General features: G+C 39.9%; 1 protein-coding gene across 7 annotated transcripts in view; it reads right to left on the bottom strand.

Moving 5' to 3' along the window:
- The window catches only part of MTMR14 (myotubularin related protein 14), a 45,395-nt gene extending 43,755 nt beyond the window's left edge, over nucleotides 1–1,640 (bottom strand). For 2 of the 7 annotated variants that reach the window (XM_074313032.1, XM_019748290.2), the window contains exon 1: nucleotides 1,359–1,640. In XM_074313032.1, the coding sequence (XP_074169133.1) occupies nucleotides 1,359–1,514 (156 nt within the window). In that variant the 5' untranslated portion in view covers nucleotides 1,515–1,640. The remainder of the gene's footprint in view (nucleotides 1–1,358) is intronic. The other 5 variants (XM_019748289.2, XM_074313033.1, XM_074313036.1 and 2 more) reach the window with 5 other exon arrangements.
- Nucleotides 1,641–17,708: the final 16,068 nt, after the last annotated feature.

Genomic DNA, 17,708 nt, shown 5'->3' on the forward strand with positions numbered 1-17,708 from the left:
CTTATGAAATAGAAGTAACAGCTCCCCTTAAAATTGTCTTATTTTGTTCACAGTTCAGGGAAAGACCCACTTAAAAAGGGCATAAGACCTGTAACATCTCAAGAAGTCTGCAAGAGATCGGGAGGCTCGGAGCGCTTTAAGGAAGCTGCAGTGAAAATCAGGAATGAATTATGACAACTCTAATCTTCAAGGGTGTGTGAGATTGAAAAAGGGCCCAGCAAAACCACTGAGCCTCTTCAACCACTCAAAAGAGCAATGGGGAGAAAAAATTTCACAGCAGCTGAAACTAGAATTCCTCAAATTTCAAGATGCATGAGTCTCACTCAGAAGCCTGTTGAAAAATGCAAATTCTAGGTTCCCACCCTCAGAAATCGATTCAGTAAGACTGGATGGGACCAAGGAATTATCATTTTTAACAAGCACCCCAGATGCTGCTGAAACAGGTGGTCCTCAGGCTGAGCTCTGAAAAATACTTGGTAGTTTGCAGAGTAGGGAAGTCGCATCATTACTGAAGTGATCCACTGGTTACTCCGGAGACTAGCAGATGCCAACTGCAGTATGTCCCAACATAGGACACCTCTGGAGCCAAATCAGAGTTTGGTGGCCCAGGATGGAACAGAATCACCCGAGAAAACTTGATGCTAAACCTGCTAAAGCCACGTGGGCAGTGAGAGATGGGTGACTGCAGGGTCAAGATTCCCATGAGGCTGTCAGTGCCGAGGATGTGGACGGCATAACCAGACCAGAAGCCTTGCAGGTCTGGCAAGAAGAAGGCTGAAGGGAATGCTAAGAGTAGAAAATAGAGGAACTGAGACCTGCTTCTGATAAAGGAACAGAGGAAGTGTGGACTTTCTGCTCTACAGGGGAAGGAAAGGGATGGGCCTAAATTTAAAGTCATGATACATAGGAGACAGTATAAGGAAGCAACTCAATTCATCTCTTGGTTCCTTTCTGTCCCACTACTCCAGCCCCTTCATTTTGACCTCTGACCTGCACGTATCCTCTAGATTTTTTTTTTTTTATCTAGCCTTGGGGCTAGACTTTTTTTTTACCTAGGCTTTTGTTTCCACTCCAGAAAGAAGCAGAGAACTAATCCTCCTCAACTCCTCTCTAATCTCTGAACATGGCCCCTCAGCTTTGATCTTTGACCTCCAAATCCCTTGTCTCAAACCTAAAGGACATCCTTCCGTGGCTCGTTCTGAGCTCAGTTCCTCCTTTTTCGGTTTCTAAATCTGACTCTTACTCTCCGGACCCTTTCTCTTCTTCCTCTGACCTCTGACCCCTAGCACCAGCCTTTCCTAAGGCGGTAACTGCCCCAGCCAGGGACCTTCTCCTGCTCATGGTGCTTCCGGACTCACCTTAGAGCCGCCGGTCCCGCTGCAGTCCTTGGCCCGGTACTGAGTCCGGGAGAACTCCTCCAGCAGCTCCCCGAGCCCCGGCTCCTGCGGCGGAGGGTTGCCCGAAGAAGTCGAGGAATCCGCCGAGGCGGCGGCGGCAGCCCGAGCGCCAGCCATGGCCCAGCCCCGAGTCCCCTCAGCGTCCCGCTTCCCCCTCAGCGTGGCTCAGCCCAGCCCATGGCACCTCGCGGCTCCGACTCCAAGTCCGGAACCTCCAGAACCGCCTCAGCCACCGCCTTCCGCTTCCACTTCCGGCCCCGCCCCACTCTGCCGGATGTTTACCTCGGATCTGGCCAATCGGAGCCCAGCACTCGCACCCTGCCCCTTCATTACCGGCCCATCAGCCAACGCGGAGTGATCCAACTGGTCTCCGGGGATGGGGGCTCGCAGATACCAGGTGCTCCGCCCGTGGGATTTCCCCTGGGGAAGCCGGACTAAACCATTAGGGTTCTGGGAGGGAGGGCACTGAGGGAACTAGGAAGACGGAACCAAGGGAAAGAAGCAGGAAGAATGAAATAAACCATTACAGGGAGAGGAGGAGGGAACTCGTGGAGGCAACTTGTGTTGGCAACCATAGTTGTAATATTAAATCCTAATAAAACAGCATATCTTAAGACACTCTACTTGCACTGCTCCTTACAACATCCATGTGATTATAGTGCTCCTAGCGTCAACCCATTTTATCGAAGAAGAAACTGGAAGTCGTAACTGGCTTAAAATTCTATGGTTGAAAAGCCCTATAGTCTTTTTTCTTTTTTTCTTAATGGTGTTGATGTAAGAACGTCCAATCCTGTAAAGAATTTTTTTTTTTTTTTAAAGATTTTATTGGGGAAGGGGAACAGGACTTTATTGGGGAACAGTGCACTTTCAGGACTTTTCTCTAAGTCAAGTTGCCATCCCTTCAATCTTAGTTGTGGAGGGTTCTGTTCAGCTTCAAGTTGTTGTTCTTTCAGTCTTAGTTGTGGAGGGTGCCGCTCAGCTCCAGGTCTAGTAGCCGTTGCTAGTTGCTAGTTGCAGGGGGCACAGCCCACCATCCCTTGCGGGACTCGAGATGTTGAACTGGCAACCTTGTGGTTGGGAGCCCACTGGTCCATGTGGGAATCGAACTGGCAGCCTTCGGAGTTAGGAGCACGGAGCTCTAACCGCCTGAGCCACCGGGCTGGCCCCTGTAAAGAATTTTTATGCATATATTTGAGCCAAACTGGAGACATATGCCAGGGAGCAAGATCTCAAGTACTCTGGAGAATTGACAGTTTTGCAGTTTCTTTTATGTATTTGAAATTAAGGAGTGGGGTGGCTAGTTAGAACAGTTGGTTAGAGCAGGATGCTCGTAATACCAGGGTTGCTGGTTCGATTCCTGCATGGGGCATCTTGAGCTGCAACCTTCACAACTAGATTGAAACAACAACTTGACTTGGAGCTGATGGGTCCTGGAAAAACACACTTAGAATAAATAAAAGTTAAAAAAAAAAAAGGAAAATGAAATTGAGGGAATTTAAGGAAGATTACAGGAAGGTGGGAAAAATCGGGGTGGGGATTGGATTACAGGATAGTTAACAAGATTGTGTGCTCTTTTTATGGTGCTTACGGTTATTTCACAGGTGTGTTAACCTAAATACACAAAAACAATGGACAGGGCTTGCTTAAAACAAAGATAAACCTTTTACTAAAAAAGTTACATTCCTAGGGCATGAATACCCATGACCTGCCCAGTTATGAATTTATGATCAGATCACCTTGTGAGGTTGGTTTCCCTAGAACCTCTTTTTCATCAACAATGGAATATTTTAAACATCACAGAAGTGGAGAGAATAGTATAATGAACCCTCATATATCCATTAGCCAGTTTCAACAAGAATCATCTGTCAATCTATCTGTTTAATCAATCCCCATCCAGTAGAACTATTTTAAAGCAGATCACATTATTTTATCTGTGAATACTTCAGTATTTATCTCTGTCAGATTAGTACTGTTAAAAAATTATTAAGGAAGACAATTAAGGTAATGCAATCTTTATTTAATACTTTATGAAGTGGGTAGTCTTTGTTCTCAGGGGTCCAGAGAACTGGAAAATGGGGCAGAAAGCAGGAAGCTTTTTATAGAATAAGGAATAAAGAACAAGAGAAAAATATAAAATGAATAAAGAACAAGGAAGTAAATATAGTCCTGTGCCGCATAACAATGTTTTCGTCAATAATGGACTACATGTCTGACAGTTATCCCATAAGATTATAATGGAGCTGAAAATTTCTTATCACCTAGTAACATAGTTTTCATAGCCCTTGTAATTTAGCACAAAGCATCAGTCAAATATCATTGTGTTACAAATGCCTACAGTATTCAGTACAGTAACATGCTATACAGGTTTGTAGCCTGGACCTGTAGGGAAACAAAACTTGTCACCCCAAAATGTGTCTATTTGGTATGAGGATTATTTTAGGTTAGTTAATTTTAAGAATCAGCGGACAAGAGAGGTCTAAAAATCAAGTAAAAGCTGTTCTTTGCGAGACACTTACATTTGTAAGGGAAATCTCCATTTGTAAGTGTGTTTCCCTTACTGTACCAGGACGAGGTGGATGACCTTATCTCTAGAAACTTTTATCAATTCAGAAGACTATGACTTAAATCTGCATGATAAAAACCAACCAAAGGGAAAGACAACCTACTGAGTGGGGAGAAGATGTTCACAAATGATACGTCAGATAAGGGGTTAATATCTAAAAATATATAAGGACCTCATACAACCTAACACACACACAAAAACAGGAACAATCCAATTTAAAAAATGGGCAGAGGACCTGCATAGACATTTCTCAAAAAAGGACATACAGATAACCAACAGACATATGAAAAGATGCTGAATATCACTAATCATCAGAGAAATGCAAATCAAAACTATAATGAGATATCACTTCACACCTGTCAGAATGGCTATTCTCAATAACTCAACAAATAACAAGTGCTGACAAGGATGTGAAGAAACGGGAACCCTCAATGTAAGCTGTTGGTGGAAATGTAAATTTGTGTAGACATTGTGGAAAACAGTACAAAGAGTCCTCAAAAAATTAAAAATAGAGCTGCCATATGATCCAGCAGTTCCACTTCTGCGTATTTATTCCAAGAAAATAAAAAGATTAAAAAAATGAATTCAAAAAGATATATGTACCACTATGTTCGTTTCAGCATTACTAGCAATGGCCAAGATATGGAAGCAACCTAGATGTCTATCAGTAGTAGCTGAATAGAAAAAGAAGATGTGAACGAACCCACACACACACATAATGGAATATTACTCAGCAACTCAGAAATAAAAAAGAATGAACTCTTGCCATTTGTAACAACATGCATGGACCTAGAGGGTATTATGCCAAGTGAAATAAGTCACACAGAGAAAGGCAAATACCATATGATTTCACTTATAAGTGGAACCTAAAAATACAAATCAAATGAATAAAAAAACCAGAAACAGATCTAGAGAAAAAGCTGATGGATGCCAAAGGGGGGGTGGTGGGAGAAGCACGGGGAAAAAAATAATAAAATACCTCTAAAAAACTGCATAAAAACCTTACCCTTGTTTAGTGTGCTTTTCCTGGTAATCTCCTATAACTGACTCTCCCCCATCCCAACATTTGATTTTGTCTTCAGCTGAATATGGTATTTAAGGTATTCAGCCATTTTGGCAAGTTACTCGGTTTTCCCGGGTTTCTCCCATGTATACAGGAGGTATACGTGTTATTAAACTTTTGTGGGTTTTTTTTTTCTGTTAATCTATCTTTTATTGCAGGGATATCTCAGCCAAGAACCCAGAAAGGTAGACGGAAAATTATCTTTCCTCCCCTACAGAGCAATGGGCTATACCATAAAACCTACGTAGATGTGAAGTAGGCTGTACCATCTAAGTTTGTGTAAGTGCACACTGTGATTTTCACACAACCAAATCACCCAACGATGAGCATTTACAGGGACTTGAAAGTTTTCTAAGTTTCTGTTTATTGACCTGACTGAGCAAACCAGGCAGGAGTGACTCCATCTTGTGCTACTAATTTATTTCAGGAGTTCCCCCTTTTAATCATACCTCTTGACCATTCAAGAGGTATAATAAAAAAAATATTGGTATTAGTGTGACTCTCAGTTACCATTGCCTCTTCAGGTCTCAGTGTAATATTCACAAGAGATGATGTCAGGCTTCATCTTGAAGCCGGTTACGTTTTTCTGCTGTCTTTTGTCATTCCAGTCAGAGAGAGAGACCATCTGTTGGCTGCTCAATGGCTGACCACATGTATTTAAAACTTCTGAGAGAAGTTGATTAAGGAGACAATAATAATGATTAGCAACGGAGCAATGTCCATAGTTTGAAGAGTGCTCCTGAGCCAGGATCCCCATGGTCCAACAAATCAGCTAGAATTTTGGGGACACTTCTTTAAGCCAGTTGGTTTGTTTATGCATTTAGTATATTTCATGTAACTATGTCTCTACTTTCCCAGAATTGTTTGTCCAATGATCTTGTTCCAGAGAGACTAAGGTATTAGAAATCGGGGAGAAGTTTGTGACAGACAGAAAAGAACGACAGGTTCATCAGCACCATAGCAAATGCAACAGTAGGTTTACCCTCCTGTGTAATGGCCTGAGATATGTGAATAATGGCATTATCTTTCCCAGCCAGGGCAAAGCAAAAGGTGGAGTAAAGAATCATAAAGACTTTCATTGTGTAATAATTAGGAAAGGGATGGTCAGAGAGGGAAGGAGGAATGGAAAGAAACAATCTGATGTCTTGGGAGGAAGCAATGTACTTTGATGTCGGCTCCTTCTCTTCCTAGTCAATTTGATTTTGAGGTCTCCAGCATTTGTACAGGACCAGATGTCAAGTGGAGCCTGCATCAGTTGTGAAATATGCACCCAAGGTTTGACATTTTTGTAATTTGGCAGTGGTGTCAGTGGTCAAGAATACTTGGTAGGGTATTTTCTATGAATCTCACTTTTCCAAAAGCATCCGAGTAAGACAATAACTATCTATAAATGACAAAGGACTTAAAAATACCCACGGTGGATGATCTGATAAGAATTCATTATAATGAAAGTGACAAGGAAATTTGGTTATTTCTGTGACATACAACATTTTAAGATGATAATTGGAATTACGACTCATAACATTATACCAGGGGATAACAGATTTTTAGAAATTTTATGCAATTTCTAGAATACTTATGTTAATAACATACCCACACAAATATAAACTAAGAAGGTCAAATATCACTTTTTATTTGAAAATGCTTCTTATGTAATTTAACATCTCAAATAAACCTGATTAGTTTAACATTTCTCTTTTTATAGGATGAGAGAACAAATCTTTTGAGATGTCCCAGGGACCCTCTATAAAATTCCAAAATTAGAGGTCAAGAAAAGAAAAATCCACTTCATTTAGAATTTGATTTTGGAGAAGTTTGTCAAAAATACCCATTAACCAAAGTGACTATTAAAGACTTCAAAGGTAGATACAGAAAGTTACACAGTTGTCAAAGAGAAACAAAAATCCTAACTTTTTAAATATTGAGAAGACTGGGTTTTTTCAAGTAATCAAAGACCTAGTAAAAACTATGTGAAGCACAGTAAATTATTTTGATAAGACACAAATCTGCTTTCTAGGCAGAGTACTTGAAAGGCAAAGAAAAACCTTTGTTTGCAATTCCTTACTAAGAGCAGACCAATAACGTAAGGAAACTTTGTCCTTTTAACAGAGAGAAAAGTAAATTCTAATTTTGCACTAGTGTACTTTTGATATTAAAACTCATTTTTAAGAACTTATTTTAAATCCATTCCAATATTATTTGCCAGTATGACGACACATAAAATTCTTTTCCCAAGTTTCCTTTTCTTATTTTTTTTAATGAAAGTTTATTGGGGTGACAATTATTAGTAAAGTTACATAGATTTCAGGTATATAATTCTGTAATACATCATTTACCGTGTTTCCCCGAAAACAAGACCTAGCCGGACAATCAGCTCTAATGTGTCTTTTGGAGCAAAAATTAATATGAAAGCCGGTCTTATTTTACCGTAATATAAGGCTGGGTCTTATCTAACATAATATAAGACCGGGTCTCATATTAATTTTTGCTCCAAAAGACACATTAGAGTTGATTGTTCAGCTAGGTCTTGTTTTCGGGGAAACAGGGTATATAGCACATTGTGTGCTCACCACCGAGTCAGTTCTCCTTCCATCACCATATATTGGCCAAGTTTCCTTTCCCATAAACCTTCTAAACTTTCTTTTTTTAATATCCTTTCAGGTTTTGTCTTTTTTTTTTTTTTTTTTTTTTCCCCTTCTTTCTCATTCTGGAACAACCAGTTGTTTTACTTTAGGACAAATTACTTTCTTTTTCCCATAACAAAACACATCTCAATACCTTATACCTATTCTCACCAAAAAACATATCCTACTTTCCTTGCATAGAGATGTCTCCCCTATTATTTCCAGTAGTTTTAATTACACATATTTGTTAGAATTCTTAACACTTAGAATCCTTAATTGCTAGTGAAAACTAAGAAGTAAGCAATTTGTGCACTGTCTGTCTGTTACACTAGTATTTTGTGGGTTGGCAAATTTATAAATACATTTCATAATGTCTAGAAGTGTAGTAAAATTTAAAATGTGACACAAAACATGTTTACTAATAGACTCAAATATCTTTAGTTCCTCTGTAAAAAGAAGCCAAGTGTGGATAAACCTATTTTCAATAGTTAATGTTTCAGTATTTTATCTGATTTGGAAATGATTTATATATTCAATGAATATCCATTATTTAACTTATCTCAGTTTAACTTTAAGGTTTAAAGTTACCAAAAAGGTTTTGGAAACTATTTCTAAGTAGACATGCATAAAGCATAATTACTGTTAAAAAATCCGTTTGTAAATTTTTACTTACATTTTTTAAATTTACATGTTCTTAACAATTATGTTTCCATTACTTATGAAAATTTCATGAGACATTGAAAAGCTAACCATCATCTTAAGTTATCCTCCTTGCTGACAAATTTAGCAATAGAGATAACATGAGCTTATTTAACTTTTAGCAAACATAGGTAGAATAAAAGTTGTATGTCTGTATGATATTTAATTCTGATAACTATAAAAACATGCCTGTTTTAATTAAACCAACAAATTTAAACTAGCTTTTTGTTTTAATTTACCAAAGATTATCAAATCACATGAACTTGAAAAACATTTGGGTTAGTTTTCTATATTTTTGAGAGTATACTTGATTTATATAAACATGTAATTTTCTTTAAGCCAATTAAATAGAACTCTTTACAAATTAATTTTGGCAACACCATCTGGAGGTAGAAAAAAATCACATATTTATACATATATAGACATAAGTAAACATACAGATGCAAACAGAGATCTTACAGCTTTTGTTTTAAATTTTTAGGCATCAGACCAGTATGATAATGCAAGACTCACTAGTTTATAAAAGAATAGTTGGATACCAACCGTGTTTCTGACAGATGGAGTAAGTTAAGATTACCTGTTCAGATGGCTTAAACTTTTTAGTAATATTTGTAAAGAAGACTTTTGAGATTTTTTTATTCATCTTGTTTCCAAATAGCCTTTCCCACTTCTGGTAAGAATCACCTCTCTAAAGTTTGTATTTCAAAGAGATGACCCTCAGTTCCTAGAGAAAACCAGTGGGAACATTTACATCTCAAAGGCACAGAGAAAGACTTTTGTTTTTTAAATCCACAAATTTTACCATGCGTACAAATTTTTTGACATGAATAGGGGAGGTTTGGGAAATTGGTAAAAAGGGTAAGTGGGCTTTTTCTGTTCTTGTAAAGTTGGGTTTTAATTCCTTCGAGAATTGGGCTGCAACCTGAATAATATCGGGGGGCTGATCCACCCATCCAATGACATTATTTTAGTTTGCTTCTTTATACAGGAAGAAGATCTTCAACTAAGATAGAAATCAGAAGATTCCTCTGTTATAGTGATGGGGAAACTGACCTTAAAATGGTTCCCTGCCACGTGGAACTGAGCTAAAATGGTGGCCCCAGCGGAGAGAGAAGTCCCCAGCCTAAGCCCCAGCCCACTTCCACATAACTCACTCCAAGCCACACCTTGAGCCAATCCCCAGATGACACCTACCTCTTCCCCAACTCAAGGAAGTCCCCAACCCATAAAAACCTGCTCAAAACCTTGCTAGGGGCTCAGTCTTTTGGGAAGGATCCCGCTGAGGCCACCGGCGTAATAAAGCTGTGTTCTCCCTGATCTCTGCATGCTGCTTGAGTTTCTCGGTCCTTGCCATTTTTCTGCAACAATAAATTTAGAGTTGTTTGTTTTTTGGAATTTTTTTTTCTTCCTCTGGATACATAGTTTCATTTTAGCTTAGGGGAAAAGGCCTAAAAAAAATTCCTGTTAGGTTCTGAATATCAGTTTCCAATTTGGCCAACTTCTAACTGTAGAACTACTTAAAAAAAATCATTTCAAATATTTTGTCAAGTTTCAGCCAGGACAAAGTAAATATTCAAGGCAGTGTTGAACAACCCCATGGACACAAGAGGTGTCCCCAAAGAGGATACAAAAGATTCTACTACCCTCCCAAGATCCAGAGCCACTTCCAAAGGTAGCCCAAAGAAAGAAAGACTTAGACAGTTCTCCTGAGAGCTGGCAATAGTTGGTCAGATCCTAGAGGCAACCTGAATTTCTGGTCCTGCCATATTTTTGGGCCTCTAACCTGATGGTTGAGCTGCCTGTATATGCAAGAAGTAACAACTTGCATGCCCCAGGCAGGCAGAAAGCCCATCCAAGCTCTGAGGACACAAAATGAAACAAACAAAAAGACATTGGCTTTCCCTGGGAAAGAAAGGATCCTTAACCACTGGATACACAAAAACAAAATTTACAAGAGTCTGGACTTGGAAAGGAAGGGACAATGTGAAATTTTTTACCTTCCTTTCTCAAGCAGGGACTACAGAGATCCAAGAGAGGTAACACTGATAACAATTCTCATTCTTAGGTTTCTGCAAGTTTTCCCAGGATCCCATCTGCAGGCTCCTAAGCAAGGGGGAGGGTTTAAAGTATCTACCAGAATTTGGCAAGGTTTTCCATTAATTTTAATGGCTGTTTAGGGGAATAACTTGTAGCAGTTTACTGGACAATGCCTGAATCTCATCAACCCTGGGAGGGACCCATATGGGAGAGCTTTGGTTGGTGTGGAAGGAATTGACAAAACCTTCAAGGATAATCTTTTCTTCCAGAGTCCCATTTGATTACAAATGAGACACCGAATTCTGAGCAGGTGCTCTGATGATGGACCCCTTAGAGGGTGCAATGGGGGAGGCCCAGATATTTCAGGTTTCTGGCCTTGGAACTGTTGTCGCTATATGGCCAGTAACTAAGCAGGCTTTTGTTTGTGGTCTGGTGGTCTCTTCAGAGTGGAAAGGCAATTGAGACAGAGCATTAAGACTGAGTACTCAGATAAAGGACAATGGGAAGAAGTAGGAGTCACATCAGTTTTATAGTCTTTTGTTGTAGGTACCTCATGTGTCTTTAATTTTTCAGTAGCCTTTTGCAATGAATCTTTCAATTAAGCTATTTTGAAGTCTTGAAGCCTTTTGGAGGTTTCTGCGTACTAATTAAATCCCATTCTGGTTGTTGATTTGGGAACCCTCACTTCCAAGTACACTTCTTATATGAATTATCTTGTCTAAAAGTACCCCATAATGGCACTGTAATTCTAGGTTGTGCTAGCAATGTTTTGCCATTTTGGTTGATACCCACAGCTCTAGGACCACAGTTCTTAGACATAAAATAAGCAGTTATGCTGGAAGGTGATGGACTCAATTCTCTGAAACTTGAGTATCCCATTTTTTTAAGCCAAGCCTTGGGTCTATTGGAACCAAATTAATGCCATGGCATTGGGGATTCCCCCCACACACACACACACTTTACAGTGTTCCTTTTCGCATGGAAATTTTCTTGAGGGTGGCAGGTGGATCTAGCGTCAAGCTAACCCATTTTGTGACCAACTTATTCTAGCACAAGAATCTTAGACTTAGAGGGCAACTCTCTAACAACTTTTAGTGTTTGACCTGTGCCCACCAATTTTGTGAGTTTGGCTTCTGACATTCTCATTAACAATAGATCTATTATTCCTTTACCTCATTTGTATATTAGCAGAAACCAACAGTAACTGAGGAAGTATAACTGTGGACACCAGCAGTAACCAGAGAGGGTGCTGTGGACTGATCAAAACAAGGCCTTAGGGGTGCACTAACAAAACCATCATTTCCCAAAATGGAACTCCAGATTGAACCAGGAAAACCTGACAAATTGGCACTGTGGACTAACCAAGAGCTAAGGACTCAGTTCTGGGTGGAACTGTCTGTTAGCTCAAGGTGACTTGTTAAGCCCAGGACTAAAACTGTGCACTAACCAAGAGGTAAGGACTGATGCTCAATTAGAGCCTTCATCAGTCTAGATTTACTTGTTCATCTAGAAAGCCAGTTAGATCAAGAGGTCATGCAAAGAGAGCACAGGTGGGATCCAAGAGGAACTCACCCACAACCCTCAGAAACAGCAAAAAAAAGAATGCAAAAGTTTCAGCGAGTATTAACACTTGTGTTGTTTGTTGTCTTGATGCCATTAGAAGTCTCCTTCGGATCTCATCACTGCCACCAAAACTATTTAAAAAAAACTCAACTGAGCACATTTTAAAGATCTTATTGGCTTTATTCAATGATTCATAAATCAGGCAGCATCCAATCTAGCAGATAGAAACGAGCTCCAGGTCATGGAAGGTCATCACATCCCTTGGCCTGTAGCTTCCTGACAAAGGAAATCTTTACCTTAAGTGAGCTTGTCTATTGTCTTTTCACATCTAAGATAACATGCTCTTCAAATGTAAGAGTAAACTCCTTTTCCTGTACCTCTCAGGGCACAATCCACTGCACCAAAGCACAAGGCTACAGAACCCCTCATTGTTATCTTGTTCTTCAAATACCTTCTCTATGTGCTGTAAAATGTTCATTAGTAACTACCCTGTATTCACCAATGTAAAAGATGTGTCTCTCCATTTTACTTTTTATCCTATCCCAGAGATTTACCTGCTTTGCTTTTTCCACACCCCTTAATCTACCACCAATGGATTTTATGTAACCCTTCTTACATCTCCTTCTTTGATTTTAATGTATAAAATAAGCTGCAAAACTGCCATTCTCCAGAGAATTTTCTTAATCCATTAAGATTTTGCTTCCCAGAAACTGTCATCATTTTGGCGCAAATAAAGTCATTAAAGTTCTGTATAGGTTTGGATGTTTCTTACACCAACAAGGTTATGGTGACTATAAATTGGAGGTGCTATAAACATTCATGTGTAGGTTTTTGTGCGATCATAAGATTTCATTTCTCTAGGGTAAATATCTTGGAGTGGGATTGTTGGGTTATGTGGTCAGTATATGTTTTATTTCGTATGTCGACAAAAAACATTCAGCCTAAGAGAAAGCTTACAAGGGTTTATTTGAGCCAAACTGGTGACAATTGCTGGGAAACAAAATCTCAATGGATTGAGAAAAAGCTCCGCAAAACGGCGGTTGGCAACTTATTTTATACATAGAATCAAAGGAGGAAGATTGCATGAAATCCACTGGTGGTAGATTAAGGGGGTGGGAGAAAGCAAAGTGGGTAAGTCTCTGGGATTGAATAAAAGTAAATTGGAGAGACAGGTACTTCTTTTACATAGGTGGGTACAGGATAGTTAATAGTTTGCTTTTTACAGCACAGAGATGGTAATCAGAGGATAAGAATAACAGTGAGGGATTCTGGAGTTTCCTGCTCCTCTGGGACAGAAAAAGGGATTACTCTGAAATTCCAAGGGCTTGTTATCTTAGATGCAAACAGACAATAGATAGGCTCACTTAAGGTAAAGACTGACCTTTGTCAAGGAAGCTACAGGCCAAGGAAGTGACTACCAGCCATGACCTGCTTTTAGTTAGAAATTTTATATTCAGACCACCCTATGTGATTATTTTTGGTCTCTTGAGCTTGTCATGTTTAACATGTGGCCCCTTTTTTCATCCATAAATAAGAAACAGTCAAACTGTTTCCCTAGAGTGGCTGTACCATTTTGCATTTGCACCAGCAATGCATGAGAATTCCAATTGCTTTGCATCATGGCCAGCAGTTGATATCATCAACAATCTTTATTTTTGCCATTCCAATAGATGTACAGTGGTGTCTCATCATGATTTCAATCTGTATTTTCCTAATGACTATGTACCGTTTCCCTGAAATTAAGACCTAGCCGGACAATCAGCTCTAATGTGTCTCTTCGAGCAAAAATTAATGTTATATTATACTATACCCAGTATTACATTACATTATACCTGGTATTATATATTATATTATATTATATTATATTATATTATATTATATTATATTATATTATATTATATTATATTATATTATATTTATTATATAAGACCTAGTCTTATAGTAAAATAAGACCAGGTCTTATATTAATTTTTGCTTCAAAAGATGCGTTAGAGCTGATTGGCCGGCTAGGTCTTATTTTCAGGGAAACATGGTGTCATGCAGGGTGTCAGCTCCCGCTCCCTGTACAAGAACGCAGGATATGGCGAGGCCAAAAAGGAACACCCATGGAGCTATAGATAGGGAAGTCATACCACTATAGTCTCACTTGCGGCTGGGTTGGAGACACAGGAAGCAGGAGCCACACTATCCGCAACCTGCCATTCACTTCTCTCTGTCAACCAACCTCACTTGCTAGATGCACTCCGCTGTGCTAGCTGCAGTCCTCTCTTGCAAGCTCAGCCACCATCTTCTTGCTAGCCCCCATTTGCTGCTAGCGTAGCCACGGCAGTTATATTAGTGGCCAATGGCTCACTGGTTACAGCTGACGGCCAACTAGCTACAGCTGATGGCCATCCAATCACAGTTGATGGTCATTTACTACCTGAGCCAGCACCTTTCTACGTGAGGCCGAGAGCCTGGAAACTACACTCCTGGCTCTGTCCCCACACCCGGTATTAAGATTATTATGAGTCCCAAATAGTGGATGGTCTAAAAGTAATTTGAAAAATATTTGGAAAGCATTTTTCATGTTAGGATTCTGTTAAATAAATGGATTCGTGAGGTATGGGTAGCCTTCAGAAAGGGAACAGAACAGAATTCTTAAGTTAATCGGTAAGGGAAGAAACAAAGAGGAAACAGCTGAATATCAGGGTGGCTCTAACTGCAAACAAACTAAGTCTAATTACAGGTAACCAGATAGTGAGCTATGTGGCAAGTTAAACTGCAAACTAGCTAAGTCTAACTGCATTACTGATTTACTGAGTTTTATCCTTACTGAATGCCTGACTTATCCAAGCTTTATCCTTGACTTGCATTTTCCTGATGATTAGTGACAATGAGCACCTTTCATGTGCCTGTTGGCCATCTGTATGTCTTCTTGGAAAAATGTCTGTTCGGATCCCCTACCCATTTTCAAATTGGATTGTTTGTTTTTGCCATTGAGTTGTATAAGTTTTTTATATAGTTTGGATATATAAATATATATATGATTTGCAAATATTGTATCCCATTAGTAGGTTGCCTTTTCATTTTGTTGATGGTTTCCTTTGCTGGGTGGAAGCTTTTTAGTTTGGTGTAGTCCCACGTGTTTATTTTTGCTTTAGTTGTCTTTGGTTTTGGTGTCAACACAAAAAATCACCACCTAGACCTATGTCAAGAGCTTACCACCTTTGTTTTCTTCTAGGAGTTTCATGGTTTTAGTTGCCTCATCATTTTAACTTGATTTCTTCTGTAAAGATCCTATTTCCAAATAAGGTCACAATCTGAGATTCTGGGGAGTTAAGAATTCAACATATTTTTTGGGGGGAGGGGACACAATTCAACCCATAACAGGAGGTATAGACAAGAAGAATGTTCCTTACTATACAGGTAACACCCATATAACACGATGGTTAGGTTCCTAAAAATGCCGTGTTATGTGAATCCATGTTATACGAAACAAAGAACTAGTACAATAAAGGGGGTTAGCTTCCAAAAATTAAAAACACATACTATTATATTTTTATAATTAAGAGGAATATCTTTATTAAGGCAATTTTCACCAAAAGTGTAACATTAATATGTATTAAATAATGTTTTCTTCGTCGTCACTACTAAGCTTTTATTACGTTCTGTGTTGTTCGGGGATTTCCCTAATTTCGAATGAGATATTTTTTGCTCTTAAAAGCTCTTATTACACTCCATGTTGTTCAAGGATTTCTCTAATTCTCAAACCGTGTTGAAAGAAGTGCCATGAAACCATGTTATAGAAGTGCCATGTTATACGGGTTTACCGGTACTCTGTGGACTGTACCAGCTCCCTGCTTCTCTGCTTTGAAGTGGCTGCTTCCTCTTATATCACAAAATGAGTGACAGGGATGACATCCACTTATCACTTTTCTTTATCCTTTGGGACATTGAGGGGCAAACTCCCTCTGTTCTCTAATAGAAATATTTTGAGGGCCAGCCCGGTGGCTCAGGTGGTTGGAGCGCTGAGGTCGCCGGTTCAATTCCCACATGGTCCAGTGAGCTGCGCCCTCTACAGCTAAGATTGTGAACAACGGCTCTCCCTGGAGCTGAGCTGCCATGAGCAGTAGGAGATTGGTGTGAGGGGCCGTGGGCTGCTGTGGGCTGCTGTGTGCTGCTGCGGGCTGCTTTGTGCTGTCATGAGTGGCCAGTGGCCAGCATGAGTGGCTGGCATCCGGTGAGAGCTATCATGAACTGCTGTGAGCGGCTGACCGACAACTAGCGACTGACTGCCTCAGCTGGGGGGAGCGCAAGGCTCATAATACCAGCACGGGCCAGGGAGCTGTGTCCTACACAACCAGACTGAGAAACAACGGCTTGAAAGGAGTGGTGGGGGGAGGCAAAGAAGGGGAAAAAAAGAAATATTATGAATAAGCCATCAAACAAATATTTTACTAACAGAGTAAAAGGTAAATACTGAAGAGTATTTCATGCTTTCGTTCCCACCCATTGAAACTTGTAGAAACTACCTTGTGGGAGTGGAATGCCCCAAACAAGCAGGGCTGTGCTCTTCTGGCAGCTCATCCAGTCTGTCTGCTACATGAGGAAGGGAGCAAATGGCAAAGAAATCCACTTGCTTGCTCTGCAGGTTACCTAAGGGGCCCCTGACATCATGGTCCCTTGTAATCTCTGTCAGTCAGGGAGCCAGCAGGAAGTAGATGGCACATCAAATTTGGAGGAAGGTCTGATAAAGTTCTAGTTGCGAAGGTGTGGGCATGGTATAGGGAGAACATGAAAGATAATGCAGTGCCTGAGGCTAGCAACAGGAAACTGTCATTATCCCCCTAGTCAAAGGGATGAACAAAACACAGGGTTACCTAGAGAGTTGTCTTGATAGGACCTCTGTCAAGGGACTGAACCAGACCTAGATGACCTTGTGGGAGGGAACTAGGGGAATTAATACCCCAACTTCATTCTCATTCCTCCCTCTCTGTTCTAACCACTGCTGAACACTGCCAGAAGGTAGAAGGTATGGAAGCCCATGTACTTCAATCTCTGAGGGTTGCAGACAGCAGGGGAAAAGGGTGGAGAATGCAGATAAAAGATGTTTAGTCCATCATCTTTATTTTAAAATCAAAGTGATTTAGATACATCTGAAATTAGTTTTTGAAAATGTAATTAAATACTGTGAAATATTTTTATAAACGTCAAACCATTTGCAACTCCAGTGGCAACAACTAGTGTCCATCTGGCTGCCAATGTAAAGAACTGGTATCACATATCACTCATGTTACATCTAGACAAATATGCGTGCAAAGTTAAGAATAATAATGTTGTCAATATTGCAAAATGTTCTGCGGTTCCCATGCACAACTCTTGTGAATGTAGAACTAATATGTGAGCACTTCTGGAACGATGGATTGGAACATGGAAAGCAACAACACAGCGTACACGAGGCACTACTGGGAAACAATGCTTTGTTGTAGAGGAATCTATTGCATTCATACTGTTTGAGGGGGGAGGGTTTGATAAATACATTTATCCAAGTCATTTATCCAAGTCATTCCAACACTGAAACTGCCCCCCCACACTCTGAAACAGTGTCTGTCTTGAATATAAACAGTGGCACAACCCACAGAAAACCATTTAGATAGAGTTGTCTTTTCTTTAGAGATGTGGACCAGTGTGCCCCTGAGTCATAAGAGTGGATGTGTAGGGTTATGGGTTGAATGGTGCCAGGACTGAGCACCGGATCCCCAATGACAGCAGTGCCTATG

This window comes from Rhinolophus sinicus, linkage group LG10, assembly GCF_036562045.2.
Source record: "Rhinolophus sinicus isolate RSC01 linkage group LG10, ASM3656204v1, whole genome shotgun sequence".
NCBI lineage: Eukaryota > Metazoa > Chordata > Mammalia > Chiroptera > Rhinolophidae > Rhinolophus > Rhinolophus sinicus.